A 13,991-nucleotide genomic window follows, 5' to 3' on the forward strand; every position below is an offset into this window, starting at 1 on the left:
TAACCCTTTGGAGACTTGAACATTATTACTTTTTTCTTATTGATAAATACAAGACGCAAAGATTGAGTAATCTGCAGTCACACAACTAAATGGCAGAAGTAGGCCTGTAATCCAGGGTTCCTGATTCTAACCTATGGATTTACTGAGATTGTCTTCCATCCCCTCCAGAGAGATGCACCTGGGCCTTGTCTTCCTCAGGTTTTCAACTGAGTAGTTTAAATGGATTTAAAGTTAGCTAAGGTCAACCTCCGCTAGGCGCATGCGTTCCTTCCTTTTCCCACGGGGTAAGAGACACCACCTCGCTTCCTTCCGCTTTGCGTTTCTTTTGGCCCCAGCGACTCGCCGTCGCTCGGGAGGAGGCGTTCACTAGATGAAGTGATGGCGACTGGGACGCCAGATTCTCAAGCGCGATTCGGTCAGTCTGTGAAGGGGCTCCTCACAGAGAAGGTGAACACCTGTGGTACGGACGTCATCGCGCTCACTAAGCAGGTGCTGAAGGGCTCCCGGAGCTCCGAGGTGAGCTGAGAGTGGACTTTCCGGCCCGATACCCCCGGGGCCCCGAGTCTTCCATAGCTGTGGGAAGGAGGATCGCGTTTCCTCCTGGGAATTGTAGGCTGTGAACTGCTCTGCCGAGGAGTAGAGCTCGTTCGCGAAGGGCGCGTGTTGCATTCTGGGGTGTGTAGTCTCAGTGGGATTAGCTTTGTAGGGAGGGAAAGAAATGAGCCGGTAAGAATTCGCTGTAAAGTGGAGATTGCCACAGGGCAGCGGAAAAGGTAGTGGTCCCAGCCAGTGCCTAATTTGTTTCATGGGGTTGTTTCTAGGGAAGGAAGATCTTTCTGCCTCCCAAATTCAGCATGGTTTTGCCCTCAGCATCTCACATTCTTTCCACACTTTTGTGGATCGTCTATGGATTTGTTCTTTTCTGATTTGTCTTTCTGGCCATATTCTTGGTTTTCTGTCTCTTAGATTAGCTTTCTCCTTTGCCCCGATTTCCCCTTCATCCTCTAGCTGTTTCCATGAATGGAGTCATATGATGACTTTTCACACCAGAAAGTTTTATGTATGTTCACTTTGTATCCCCCCCCCCCAAAAAAAAGACCTATTTATTGTACTCTTAGATATTCACCCATGAGAAATGAAAATATATGTCCACACAAAGACTTGTACATGTGCATAGTACCATTATCCGTGATAGCTCCAAACTGGAAACAACCCAAATGTCCATTGATAAGTGAATGGACAAACAAAATGGTTCTGATGGCTCAGCCATTCCACTCCTAGCTTTTATCCAAGAGAAATGATTCTGATGGCTCAGCCATTCCACTCCTAGGTTTTTATCCAAGAGAAATGATTACATGTTTCTCATTTTGTTACGCATATAACGTCTTATCTAAGCTCCTGTTTTGGTTTCTTTAAACTGGAACAACATCTTGAATACATCTGTGAAACAATCTGAGTACAAAGTCTTTAGATATTTGTGAATTTCTTCTATAGACCTTTACCATTGTCTTGCTCATAATTAACTCAATAGCAGTGTCTTAACTGCTCATCTTCAAGTATTGCTTATTTTCAACTTAGTTTTCATAATAATAGTAACTCTGTCTCTTTTAAGTCCTATTTCATCAGTTTCTATATTGTTTTATTAAGTTATGTAATTGTAGTAACAAGCATACTATGGCCAGAAGCTTTTGGACTTGCATGTGAATATTCATAGCAGCTTTATTCGTATTAGTTTAGGGTCCAGTAGAATTGTCTTTACAGAATTACCTTTCATTTTATGTCCTTAGCTTTGATTGATAGAGACTACAAGAAACAACTGTATGAAGAAGCATTTACTAGAATACTATTATTGAAGTCACTGATTTGGTGATCCTGAGTATGTTTTGTGTGAGGTTACACATTATATACTCATTTTAGGATTCAGTATCAGAGGAAAGTCTATCTCTTTTTGAAGAATTGTTATGTTGTCTTTTATCAAATGAGAATTATGGACTTGAGGTGTTTCACTTTTTGCCTTGGTTGCACAGAAGTTCTTACATCAGTTTTAGTGGGAGACACATTTACTTCCTTCTCCTTTTAATGACTTTTACATTCTGTTTTTTTTTTTAAAAAGTGTGTGGGTGTGTATACACACACACACACACACACACACAATTAGGTATAAATTGCCTTGAATCTTTTTGGAGGAGAAACAAGGTATAAATATATAAGTTTAAAAAATAGTGTTCCTAGTTTTTTTTTTTTTTAATGTTTATTTTTGAGAGAGAGAGTGTGAGTGGGGGAGGGGCAGAGACAGGGAGACAAAGAATCTGAAGCAGGCTCCAGGCTTGAGCTGTCAGCACAGAGCCTGACACGGGACTCGAACCCACCAACTGTGACATCATGACCTGAGCTGAAGTTGGACGCTTAACTGACTGAGCCACCCAGGCGTCCCAATAGTGTTCATAGCTAGCCACCAGTATGTATTTGATGGCTTGAGCAAATGGCCAAGAAAGAATTCTTGAGATGTCTTTGGTGCAAAAAAAAAAAAAAAAAAAAAGCACGGGGTTAAAGCACGGGGACAGGATGCGTGGGCAGAAAGAGCTGCACTGGGGTTGTGAGGAGATGACTGATAATATACTTTTAAGTTAGTGGGGGTTGGGGATAGCATAAGTCTCTAAGGAATTTGAAAGCAAGGCTTTCAGGACCTTGAGGGGACAGCTGCTGTTAAGATAAGGTTACTTTTAGTCTTCAATAAAACAAAAACATTAAGCAAGTAAGGTAGCCATGAGTTCTTTGAGCAAGGTCATGCTCTGCATGTTTCAGGTGTCTTATCAGTGGGCTGCAAGCCAAAAGGAGATTTAATTTATGTTACTTTTCTCTTGGCTTGCCAACCACCAGTATGTATTGAACATCCATATTCATCATAATAAACTTAACCATGTGCTGGACATTGCTGTGTTTTATGTAACTTAATTCATTAAATCCTTATTAACATAGAGGAGGTACTTTTCTTACATAGAGGATACAAAGAGGAATTTAATTTGACCAAGGTTACAGAGTAGCTAGGAAGGGGCAGAACTAGGCTGAAACCTAGGCAGACTGGTTCTAGGCCCGCAATCTTGGGCACCACTTCTCATGTGGTAGGAGGTGGTTAAGTGGCCAAAAAGCCATGGTGTCACCATTGACTACCCTAATGTCACTTGCTCCTTTCCGTTCCTCCTTGTGTGTTTTTCACATGAGATTCTTCCATAGTAGATTTAGAGTGGGTGCTTAGTGAGTGGTGTGGATTGAATTAAACTGAAATCAGTCCCTCTTTCTGTGAGGATTGACTCATCATCTGTCAATTCTCTGACTTTTGCCTTTTATTGGATCTCTTACATGGTACTTATCACATACCATATTGACTTTTCATATAGTTACTTACGTATTTTTGCCATTTCCTTTACTAGACTATAGATAATTTGGAGTATCTTATTGATTTTCTTTTTTTGTCTTTTTTTTTTTTTTTTTTTTTGTAGTATATATCAGTACTGTACTTTATTCCTTTTTAAGACTGAATAATATTGCATTGTATGTATATACCCCATTTTGTTTATCCATTCATTTGGTGATGGAGATTTGTGTTATGTCTACCTTTTGACTTTGTGACTATGCTTCAGTAGACATGTGCATATAAATATCTATTTGAGACCCTGCTTCCAATTATTCAGGGTATTTACCTAGAATTATAATTGCTGGATCATATTTACATGGTAATTTTATGTTTAACTTTTTGAGGAACCACCATGCTGTTTAGCACAGTGTACCATTTTTATCTATCTATCTGTTTATTTTTAGAGAAAGAGAGCACGAGCAGGGGAGAGGGGCAGAGGGAGAGAGAAAGAGAGAGAGAATCTTAAGCAGGCTGCATGCTCAGTGTGGAGCTTGATGTAGGGCTCCATCCCATCACCCTGGGATCGAGGGTTAGAGGCTCAACTGACTGAGCCACCCAGGCACCCCTCATTTTTTATCATAGCCATCCTGATGGGTATAAAGTGGTATTGATTTGCATTTCCCCATACTAGCGATGTTGAGCGTGGTTCTTGTTCTTATTGGCCATTTGTATGTCTTCTTTGGAGAAGTGTCTATGAAGGTCCATTGTCCATTTCAACATTGGATTTTTTATTTGAGTTGTAGGAGTTCTTCATGTATTCTGAATGTTAATCCCTTATCAGATATTATTTGCATATGTTTTCTCCGATTCTGTGAGTTTCCTTTCCATTTTCTTGATAGTGTCTTGAGCTCAGTGAACTGAATCTCCTAGAGAAACAATGTCTTAAGTGTTTACAGTTTATTTTCACAGAACAACCTCTGCTTCTGATTTTTTGGGGTCTAGTGGCAATTGTCTTCTCCAGGAGGGTACTCCTTTCTGTTCCTTAGACTTTCTTCTCCATCTCTTTGATTTGATATCATGTAGCCCAAATTGTTTCAAAACCACAGGGCACCTCCTTGGGGTCAGTCCTGAGGGAAAGGAAGCTCTTAGCCTCATTGTAGACACGCAGCCTGATTTTCAGTTTCAATCCTTCTTGGCCCTTAGGGCATTGCTTCTCTTTTCAACAGTCTCCATGTGGCTATTTTGTTTGATTCGCTGACAATTTCCACGTGTAAAGCTCCCCTTCCACAGCATTCATGTAATAAATATTTATTGTCTGCTATGTGCCAGGAACTATTCTAGGCGTAAAGGAGAGAGTGGTACACAAAACGAGCAGACCCTGTACTTAGGAAGCTTACATTTTAGTGAAGAGACAGATAAACAAATGAACCAAAAAATCAGGTGGTGGTAAATATTACGAAGAAAAACTAAACTGGGAGTAGAGGGTGATGAAAGGGTTTTCCTTAAATAGGGTGATCAGCGAAGGGCTCTCTGAGGAGGGGACATTTGAGCAGACACTTGAATGAAGTCAGGGAGCAAGCCACGTGGACGGCTGGAGGCAGAGCGTTCCAAGTAGAATAAGTAGCAAATGCAAAGGCCTTGAGATGGGAATGTGTGTAGGGTGTGCAAGGAGGCCAGTGTGGCCGGAGCACCAAGTGGGGAAGAACGTGCCAGCCTGTGCCCTCAGCACAATGAATGCATATGACTCTTACGCTCCTTCTGTGTGTGCCTGCATGTGTCCTCCAGTCCAGTTGTGTGCTGAGTAAAGGGTCCGGTGTATTTATCCTAAACCTTTGTAAGGTGTATGCCTACTATTGTAACCACATTATTTAATGCAATAATATGGAAAATGATTAACAAGAATGAAAAAAAAAGAGGGATGGTATTGCTATGAAAACTAAGCTGAAAAATCTTGTTGAAGACGAGGAGCTAACAAATAACTCAGTAACAATACTTGCTGAAGGTGAATAGCAAAGATTGCTGTTGAGTTACTTATGAACAAAACAATGGTAACAGCCTAGGGGGAAATACTCAAGACGTTGTTCCACTTTAAAGAAGCCCAAACCGGACATCTTCGATGGTGGGTTATGATGTGTTATGTGCATGGTTGGTTTATGCAAGAAAATGATGCAGAATGCCCATGGATGCAGCTATCATCAGAGAAGGGGCCTTGGCCCTGCATTGCAACAGCTCCTGCATTCCACGAATCATGAGTCTCCTCGAGTCTATCTTCTAAATGATCGCTCCTCCCACCCCCTTTAACTGCCACTTCCGTGGCTCAGGCTGCTTTCCTTGCTTGCCTAGACTATGGCAGCGTTCTTCCAACCAGTCTCTCTGCCTTCAGTCCCCACTCCACTCCATCCTGCTAGCAACACTTCAAACACAGTAAATCCGATCAGGCTGGACCTTTAGTCTCAGCTTAGAAGTCACTTCTTTTAGGAAGTCCTCCCTGAACTTCTGCCCCTGTAATGGGTCAGACACCCCACCCCCCCATGCTCTCAGGTCATCTGGTGTTTCCCCATAAGCAATTACCACAAGGTATTGTAGTGCCTGTGTCTTCTTTGTAACGCCACATTGTGAGCCCTGTGAGGACAGGGGCTATGTCTCTCCCTGGTGGATCTGAGCACTTAATAAACATGCGGTGACTGACTGAGTAAATGAATGAGGAAGATTCTGTTCGAACCTTGTCTTTCTGCCATCAGTTTGTCAGTCACTGTCTCCCATCTGTAGGACTTTGGAATTTGCCACTTAAAAGTGGTCATAGGGAGGGAACAGGCACTCTGATACATTGTGGATGGGGATGCAAAATGGTATAACCCTAATGGAGGGGAATTTGGCAGTATGTAGCAAAACTAAAACCCTCTGATCCAGCAATCACAGTCATGATTCTGTGAGTCTATCCCAAAGATACTATAGCAAAAAGACACCAAGATATATAAGATATTTTTTGTAACGCTGCTTATAATAGCAAAGACTGGAAATAGCTCCAAAGTCTACCCCAGACGACTAGTTGAATAATCTTACAGTGACATTTCTGTATTTCTTTCTTTATTTACTCACTCACTCACTCACTCACTCACTGACATTTTAGAGAGAGAGCACACGAGCAGGGGAGAGGGGCAGGGGGGAAGAGGGAGAGAATCTCAAACAGGCTCCACGCTCAGTGCAGAGACTGACACTGGACTTGATCCCATGATTCTGGGATCATGACCTGAGCCGAGATCAAGAGTTAGATGCTCAACTGACTGAGCCACCCAGGCTTCCGGCTTACAGGGACATCTGTGGAGTGGAGTACTCTGCAGCCGTAGAAGAACAATGCGCAGATGTGGTATATGTTGCTGCAGATCTGTCTCAACATACATTTTCAAGTGAAAATAGCAGGGCAGAGAAGAGTGCATGTAGAAGGTTACATTCTAAGTAAGGAGAGGAGATTATATACATATGTCCACTTTTAAAAAGAAACAATGGGAAGATAAACCCAAAACTAAAACACACACACACACACACACACACACACACACACACACACACATTTTTAGAAAATTGGGTAGGCTCCTTGCCCAGCATGGAACTTGAACTCACAACCCTGAGATCAAGAGTCACATGTTCCACCAACTGAGCCAGCCAGGTGTCCCTAAAAAAAAATATTGATGCGTAGGGGAGAGAGAATGGAGAGGGGAAGGGACAGGGATGGAAGGTCTTACTTTACTGCTTTGACTTTAGAAGCACATAAAGGTTTATTAATTTTAAAACAAAAATGGAGATAAATAACAGTTGCTGTGGGGGAAATTATCTGGGAGCTGTAGCAGGGCTGGTGCTCCTGGTGAATTTGAGGTCATTGGTCCACTTTTCATCAGAATCTCTCTGACCCAAGGGAACAGGGACAGTGGGTAGGACACATAGTAGTAGCTCTTCTTATGTGGTTGGACTTAATGTCTTCCAGGAACAGGGTGCGACAATAGGCCAGAAACTTCTGTCGATCTCCTCTTGGCTCTCAGTGCCCACTGAATCACATCTTTGTGGCCACAGGCCACCCACCCAAATCAGAGCTCAGCTTTTGTGCTGTCAGGGCCCAGCTATCAGCTATGGGAACTCATCAAAATCTGCATCCACATTTCCTTCCTTCCTTCCTTCCTTCCTTCCTTCCTTCCCTTCCCTTCCCTTCCCTTCCCTTCCCTTCCCCCTTCCTTCCCCTTCCCCCCTTCCTTCCTTCCTTCCTTCCTTCCTTCCTTCCTTCCTTCCTTCCTTCCTTCCTTCCTTCCTCCCTTCCTCCCTTCCCTTCCCTTCCCTTCCCTTCCCTTCCCTTCCCTTCCCTTCCCTTCCCTTCCCCCTTCCTTCCCCTTCCCCTTCCCCCCTCCCTCCCTTCCTTCCTTCCTTCCTTCCTTCCTTCCTTCCTTCCTTCCTTCTTCCCTTCCCTTCCCTTCCCTTCCCTTCCCTTCCCTTCTTCCCTTCCCTTCCCTTCCCTTTCCCCTTCCTTCCTTCCCCTACCCTTCTTCTTCCTTCCTTCCTTCCTTCCTTCCTTCCTTCCTTCCTTCCTTCCCTTCCCTTCCCTTCCCTTCCCTTCCCTTCCCTTCCCTTCCCTTCCCCCTTCCTTCCCCTTCCCCTTCCCCCCTTCCTTCCTTCCTTCCTTCCTTCCTTCCTTCCTTCCTTCCTCCCTTCCTCCCTTCCCTTCCCTTCCCTTCCCTTCCCTTCCCTTCCCCCTTCCTTCCCCTTCCCCTTCCCCCCTCCCTCCCTTCCTTCCTTCCTTCCTTCCTTCCTTCCTTCCTTCCTTCCTTCTTCCCTTCCCTTCTTCCCTTCCCTTCCCTTTCCCCTTCCTTCCTTCCCCTACCCTTCTTCTTCCTTCCTTCCTTCCTTCCTTCCTTCCTTCCTTCCTTCCCTTCCCTTCCCTTCCCTTCCCTTCCCTTCCCTTCCCTTCCCTTCCCCCTTCCTTCCCCTTCCCCTTCCCCCCTTCCTTCCTTCCTTCCTTCCTTCCTTCCTTCCTTCCTTCCTTCCCTTCCCTTCCCTTCCCTTCCCTTCCCTTCCCTTCTTCCCTTCCCTTCCCTTCCCTTTCCCCTTCCTTCCTTCCCCTACCCTTCTTCTCCCTCCCTCCCTTCCTTCCTTCCTTCCTTCCTTCCTTCCTTCCTTCCTTCCGCTTTCTCTCTGTCCCTTTTAATTGAAATATAGTTGACATACAATGTTACATTAGTTTCAAGTTTACAGCACAGTGATTTGCAACTATGCCTATAGTTGTGCCCACCGTAAGTGTAGTTACATTTCTCCTTGTCTCTGCCTGGCCTGTCAGCCATCCTTCGTGTGATGCTTTCCCATTTCAGCCCTGAGCTTCTTGTAAGGCCTTTTTTTGTTCTGTGTCTCTCATTCCATTTCTAAACAGCTGTATTCTTATTATCCTTTTTAGCTCTACCCTAGTTGCTGCCCCCTCACTCCACCCCACATGTCAGATTTGTCTCTAAGAAACCAAAAGGTTAAGTTCTCACTGGGCCCGTGGAACCAAAGTTTTCTTTGCAGATTTCTTTCAGCACTTGGCTAAGAAGGTACGTGAGGAGCTCTGCAGTTCTGGAGCTCTTGATCTCAGAGGTGGAAAAGAGGTGGAGCCCATGCCACAATGGCCAGAGTGACCATGAAGTTGGATTTTCAACGAGAACAAATGGAAAATTATCCTCTGTTACATTTGGAGTTTTTGTAATTGTGGGGGGCGGGGAGGGGAGGAGAGAGGGCGGCGGTGTAACAGCTGCAGAGAGAAGATGACAGGAAGTTCGGAGATTTTGATTACCACTTTATTTTTGTCTTCCAGCTGCTAGGTCAGGCAGCTCGAAACATGGTACTACAGGAAGATGCCATCTTGCACTCAGAAGATGTAAGAAACACTTCCTTTTATGATTTGGGTTTTATATACATAATTTGTGTGGCTACAGGAAATGGAATGTATATATTTCTCTTTTTGTGTGTGTCGTTGTTTTTTAATGCAGAGTTTAAGGAAAATGGCAATAATAACAACACATCTCCAATACCAGTGAGTATGCCCTCTCCAGTGACTACTTGCTACAAAATCATTATCCTCAGGCTGCCCCCTGTGGCCTTTGTTCTTCAGCACATTTTCCTGTGAAGGCAGGAGTAAAAGTGGGGTTAGTCAAGGATGAGCTCCTTCTGGAAAAGATGGCTGAAACTGCAGAAGAGGTTGGGGTGTGGGGTGAGATCAAGAACAGGAACTACCTCTGGTGAGCCTCTCTGTATCTCTTTGAGGTCTCCTCAGAGGGAGAGACTGTAAGCCCCCTGAGGGCAGGGCCCACACCAGGACCACGTTAGCACAGTGCCTGGCGCCCAATAGGCACCGAGTTGGTATTTGTTGACTACCTGTGCCCGAGGCCTCTCCCGGGGAGTCTGCTCTTGCACTAGGGGATCAAGTGTAACTCCGACCTGTATCCCATAGTCTCACGTATGACCCAGCCCTGGCTACATATAAATGATCCCAGAGACTTTGAAATGTAGAGAACCCCTTCTCTGTTGTAATTTTGGATAAAATTATAGTTAGCTTTTCGTCATATTTAATTTTGCTTTATATTTTATATAGTTGATATTATACTTATGTACCTACTGTACAGTTAAGAGTTTAACCCTTGATATTTAGACAGCTAAATGTTCGTTCTTGGGGTGTGCGCATATCAGGTGTGTGACCACTAGGTTGCGCATTGCGCACTGAACGTGAGCCATGCACGTGCATGGTTTTTGCGCCACCTCCCTTGATCTGATAGGGTATCATTACCTGTTTAGGTTTAGAATCCTTCTTTTTAGCAACCCTGCACTCAGATGTTGAACAGAGCTTCAAGAACACAGTCTTAGGCTAGAATGAACAGAGATCCAGAATGTGACAGAAGCTGGAGATTTATTCTGCCTGTGTATTTCTAGCCAGAAGTTGTACTAGTCTTCTGAGATTTTTTATGTTTATTTTCCTCTTTCCTTTTCTGATTTAGGCAAGAAGCTATTCAGAAGAAGTAAGTAACCCCAAAGGTAGGGGACTTGGGAGCAGGGAGCAGCAACTAAAGCAGGCTGCAGGGAATTCTACTTGCGGGCTGAGGATCAGTGTGAAACTCTGGTTGACATATGCCCTTAAATTGACATATGCTCTGGGATAGCTTATTCGGGGTATAAAGAAGACAGTACAGTTGACCTTTGAACAATATAGGTTTGAATTACACAGTTCCACTTACACACAGATTTTTTTTTATAAATACAATATAGTATTGTAAATGTATTTTCTCTTATGATTTTCTTTTTTTTTTAATATTATTTTTATTTTGTGTGTGTGAGAGAGAGAGCAAGTGTGCCAGCGGGGGGAAGAGCAGAGGGAGAGGGAGGGAGAGAATCTTAAGCAGGCTCTCCATGAACACAGAGCCTGACTCAGGGCTCGATCTCTGTCATGAGATCATGACCTGAGCTGAAACCAAGAGTCAGATGCTTAACCGACTGAGCCACCCAGGTGCCCTGTCTTCCTTATGATTTCCTTCCTTCCTTCCTTCCTTCCTTCCTTCCTTCCTTCCTTTTTCTTTCTTTCTTTCTTTCTTTCTTTCTTTCTTTCTTTCTTTCTTTCTTTCTTTCTCTCTCTCTCTCTCTCTCTCTCTCTCTCTCTCTCTCTCTCTTTCTTTCTTTCTTTCTTTCTTTCTTTCTTTCTTTCTTTCTTTCATTTATATTTGAGGGAGAGGCAGAGAGAGAGAAAAGAGAGAATCCCAAGCAGGCTCTGCACTGTCAGCTCAGAACTCACGAGATGTGAGATCATGACCTGAGCGGAAATCAAGAGTCGGATGCTTAACTAACTGAGCCACCTACACATCCCCTTATGATTGTCTTAATAACATTTTTTCTCTAGCTTACTTTATTATAACAGTGTAGTAGATAATACATATACAACATATGTGTTAATTGACTGTTTCTGTTACCAGTACGGCTTCTGGTCCATAATAGGCTATTAGTATTTAAGTTTTGGGGGAGTCGGGTTATATACTGATTTTGACTGTGCAGGATATCAGCGCCTATATATCCCCTATGTTGTTCAAGGGTCGACTGTATATTTCAAAGGTATACAGTAGGTCAATTCACTGCTAGTAAAGGCTTTCTAAAAATTACAACGTGTAGAAGCCACCCTTAATGAATAGAAAACCTTCTACATTGATAATATTCATTAAGTAAATTAAATGTGCTGAAGCCAGTAAACAGTCTTGTTTTTTTGAGTGGATTAAATCTGTCCCTTATAACATTGGTTATCTCTAACTGGTTTTACAAACCCTTTTTTTTTTCTTTTTTTTTTTTTTTTTTTTTACAAACCTTTTTCTCATAGTTTAAATTTATGGGACCCTAGAGGACCAATATAAATTTTGATTTAGCTTCGGGAGTACTTCTGTGTTAAAGTACAAACTGAAAAAGAGAGGTCTTTATTGCTCATTCCAGATAAACCTTTTTTCTCTTTTCTAATTTCTAGTGTTGAGCAGTCTTCTGATCTACAGGACCAGCTGAATCATCTGCTGAAATAGTGCAGCTTGTAAGAGGGCAAAAGCACTTCTGTGTCGACACTGAGAAGGAAATCTTTTACTTAACCACTGTGCTATGGGTTTGACTTTCCATTTTCTTCTCCAAAAGTTAAGTTAGAACAGATTTGTGATGGTGTATAATTCCTCCTGAAAGAAGCTAGGTGGTTGAATTTTGGAAGTACTTCTTGAAGCAGAGTAACCCATGGTCTTATTGAATTTTTTAATTGCTCTGTTTAGTTTGATGTTAAAGTAAAATTAAAAGAGGTCTTAGTTTTTCCCCTAGAACTTTTATATGTCAAAAGCCACATCAACTAAATATGATCCTTAAGCAAATACTGAATAATGTTTTAAATTCAGAATTAGGGATTCTATTGTGAAAACATAGGACTAATTAATATTCTTTTTTAAAGACTTTTTTTCTTTTAATCATACATTCAGAAATGGTAATAGGTAATACCTGTTCTTCCCCTTCCCTTCCCTTCCCTTCCCTTCCCTTCCCTTCCCTTCCCTTCCCTTCCCTTCCCTTCCCTTCCCACTCAGAGGAAATACTTATTTTATTCATTGTAGCAAATTCCTGAATGAAAGGTAGGCAAATGGTATCATATCTGGCCAGCTGCAGTCTCCTCCCGTGACTTGTATTCCTAGAGTTTCTTTGTTATTACTTTTGATTAATTGGCCTTGGGTTCATTTAAAAATTTTGCTAGTCATCAGCAAATTCACTTGTAGAACATTACTGCCAAATGCAAAGGCAGTTCAATTACTGGGAATGATTGCAGCATAGGGTTGTGCCATGGTGAAAACCTTATGTTTTCAGATACTTACCCATGTTTATTTAACTCATCTTACTAAAAGGCATTGCCTTTGAATGTCTTTGCTTTGTTTGAATTTTAAATGGGACTCTATCGTGTTCTAGTTAGTTCTTCACTAAGGAATTGGGAGAAAGCTGACAGGAAACTGGTGTCTTCACTGAAAGAAAAAAAAAAAAGCAAATAAGAGTCCAATTTAATTCATATGGTATATAGAGCCAGCTAATCATATTAGACTGTATTTATTCCTCATTTTACCAATTCACCTTAATTTAAAGTAAAAGAAAAAAACTAGATATGAAGGAATTCAGTTATGCTATTCATTCTGTAAACACTCATTACAATTATTAAATGTAAATGGGCTCAGTTCACCTTCAAAAAGAAGGGTCACAAATTTCCAGCAAATGTCATGTTAAGAGTAAAACATTTGAGGGGTGCCTGGGTGGCTCAGTTGGTTGAGCATCTGACTCTTGATTTTGGCTCAGGTTTAATCTCATGGATCATGGAATAGAGCCAACACTGCGAGCCTGCTTGGAATTATCTGTCTCCCTCTCTCTCTGTCCCTGCCCTGTTCCCTCTCTCTTCCTCAAAAATAAATACATTTAAAAAAAAGAGTAAGACATTTGAAGCATTATTGGAGGATGTTACCAACACTGTTTCTATTCAGCATTTTGCTGGAGGCCGTATCTAGTGCAGAAATTAAAAATAAATATGGGGCACCTGGGTGGCTCAGTTGGTTAAGCGTCAGACTTCGGCTCAGGCCATGATCTCGCAGTGAGTTTGAGCCCCGTGTCGGGCTCTGTGCTGACAGCTCAGAGCCTGGAGCCTGCTTCGGATTCTGTTTCTTCCCTTCTCTGTCCCTCACCTGCTCACACACTGTCTCTCTCTGTCTCAAAAATAAACATTAAAAATTTATTTTATTTTAATTAATTAATTAATTTATTTATTTATTTTTCAATATATGAAATTTATTGTCAAATTGGTTTCTATACAACACCCAGTGCTCATCCCAAAAGGTGCCCTCCTCAGTACCCATCACCCACCCTCCCTTCCCTCCCACCTCCCATCAACCCTCAGTTTGTTCTCAGTTTTTAAGAGTCTCTTATGCTTTGGCTCTCTCCCACTCTAACCTCTTTTTTTTTCTTCCTTCCTCTCCCCCATGGGTTTCTGTTAAGTTTCTCAGGATCCACATGAGAGTGAAACCATATGGTATCTGTCTTTCTCTGTATGGCTTATTTCACTTAGCATCACACTCTCCAGTTCCATCCACGT

The 13,991-nt window shown here is 42.4% G+C and overlaps 1 protein-coding gene across 3 annotated transcripts; it reads left to right on the forward strand.

The window, feature by feature from the left end:
* The first annotated feature begins 342 nt into the window (after positions 1–342).
* BORCS7 (BLOC-1 related complex subunit 7) lies at positions 343–13,322 on the forward strand. 3 transcript variants are annotated; one of them, XM_045438746.1, is made up of 5 exons: positions 343–516; positions 9,186–9,248; positions 9,361–9,404; positions 10,363–10,383; positions 11,865–13,322. In XM_045438746.1, exons 1-5 carry the CDS (start codon positions 379–381, stop codon positions 11,914–11,916), a joined length of 318 nt encoding a protein of 105 aa, XP_045294702.1. In that variant the 5' UTR covers positions 343–378; the 3' UTR covers positions 11,917–13,322. The 3 variants fall into 3 exon arrangements, with proteins under 3 accessions (XP_045294702.1, XP_045294705.1, XP_045294704.1); XM_045438749.1 differs by having other exon boundaries at positions 348–516; positions 10,363–10,399; XM_045438748.1 differs by lacking the exon at positions 9,361–9,404 and having other exon boundaries at positions 348–516; positions 10,363–10,399.
* Positions 13,323–13,991: the final 669 nt, after the last annotated feature.

The sequence above is a fragment of the Leopardus geoffroyi genome, chromosome D2 (genome assembly GCF_018350155.1).
Source record: "Leopardus geoffroyi isolate Oge1 chromosome D2, O.geoffroyi_Oge1_pat1.0, whole genome shotgun sequence".
NCBI classification, from domain to species: domain Eukaryota; kingdom Metazoa; phylum Chordata; class Mammalia; order Carnivora; family Felidae; genus Leopardus; species Leopardus geoffroyi.

Bases quoted from the DNA above. Each gene is read 5' to 3' on its own strand.
- BORCS7 (XM_045438746.1), top strand. From the start codon at position 379: ATGGCGACTGGGACGCCAGATTCTCAAGCGCGATTCGGTCAGTCTGTG. The intron at 9,249-9,360 runs GTAAGAAACACT...TTTTTAATGCAG, and splicing joins CCATCTTGCACTCAGAAGAT to AGTTTAAGGAAAATGGCAAT. The intron at 9,405-10,362 runs GTGAGTATGCCC...TTTCTGATTTAG, and splicing joins ACAACACATCTCCAATACCA to GCAAGAAGCTATTCAGAAGA.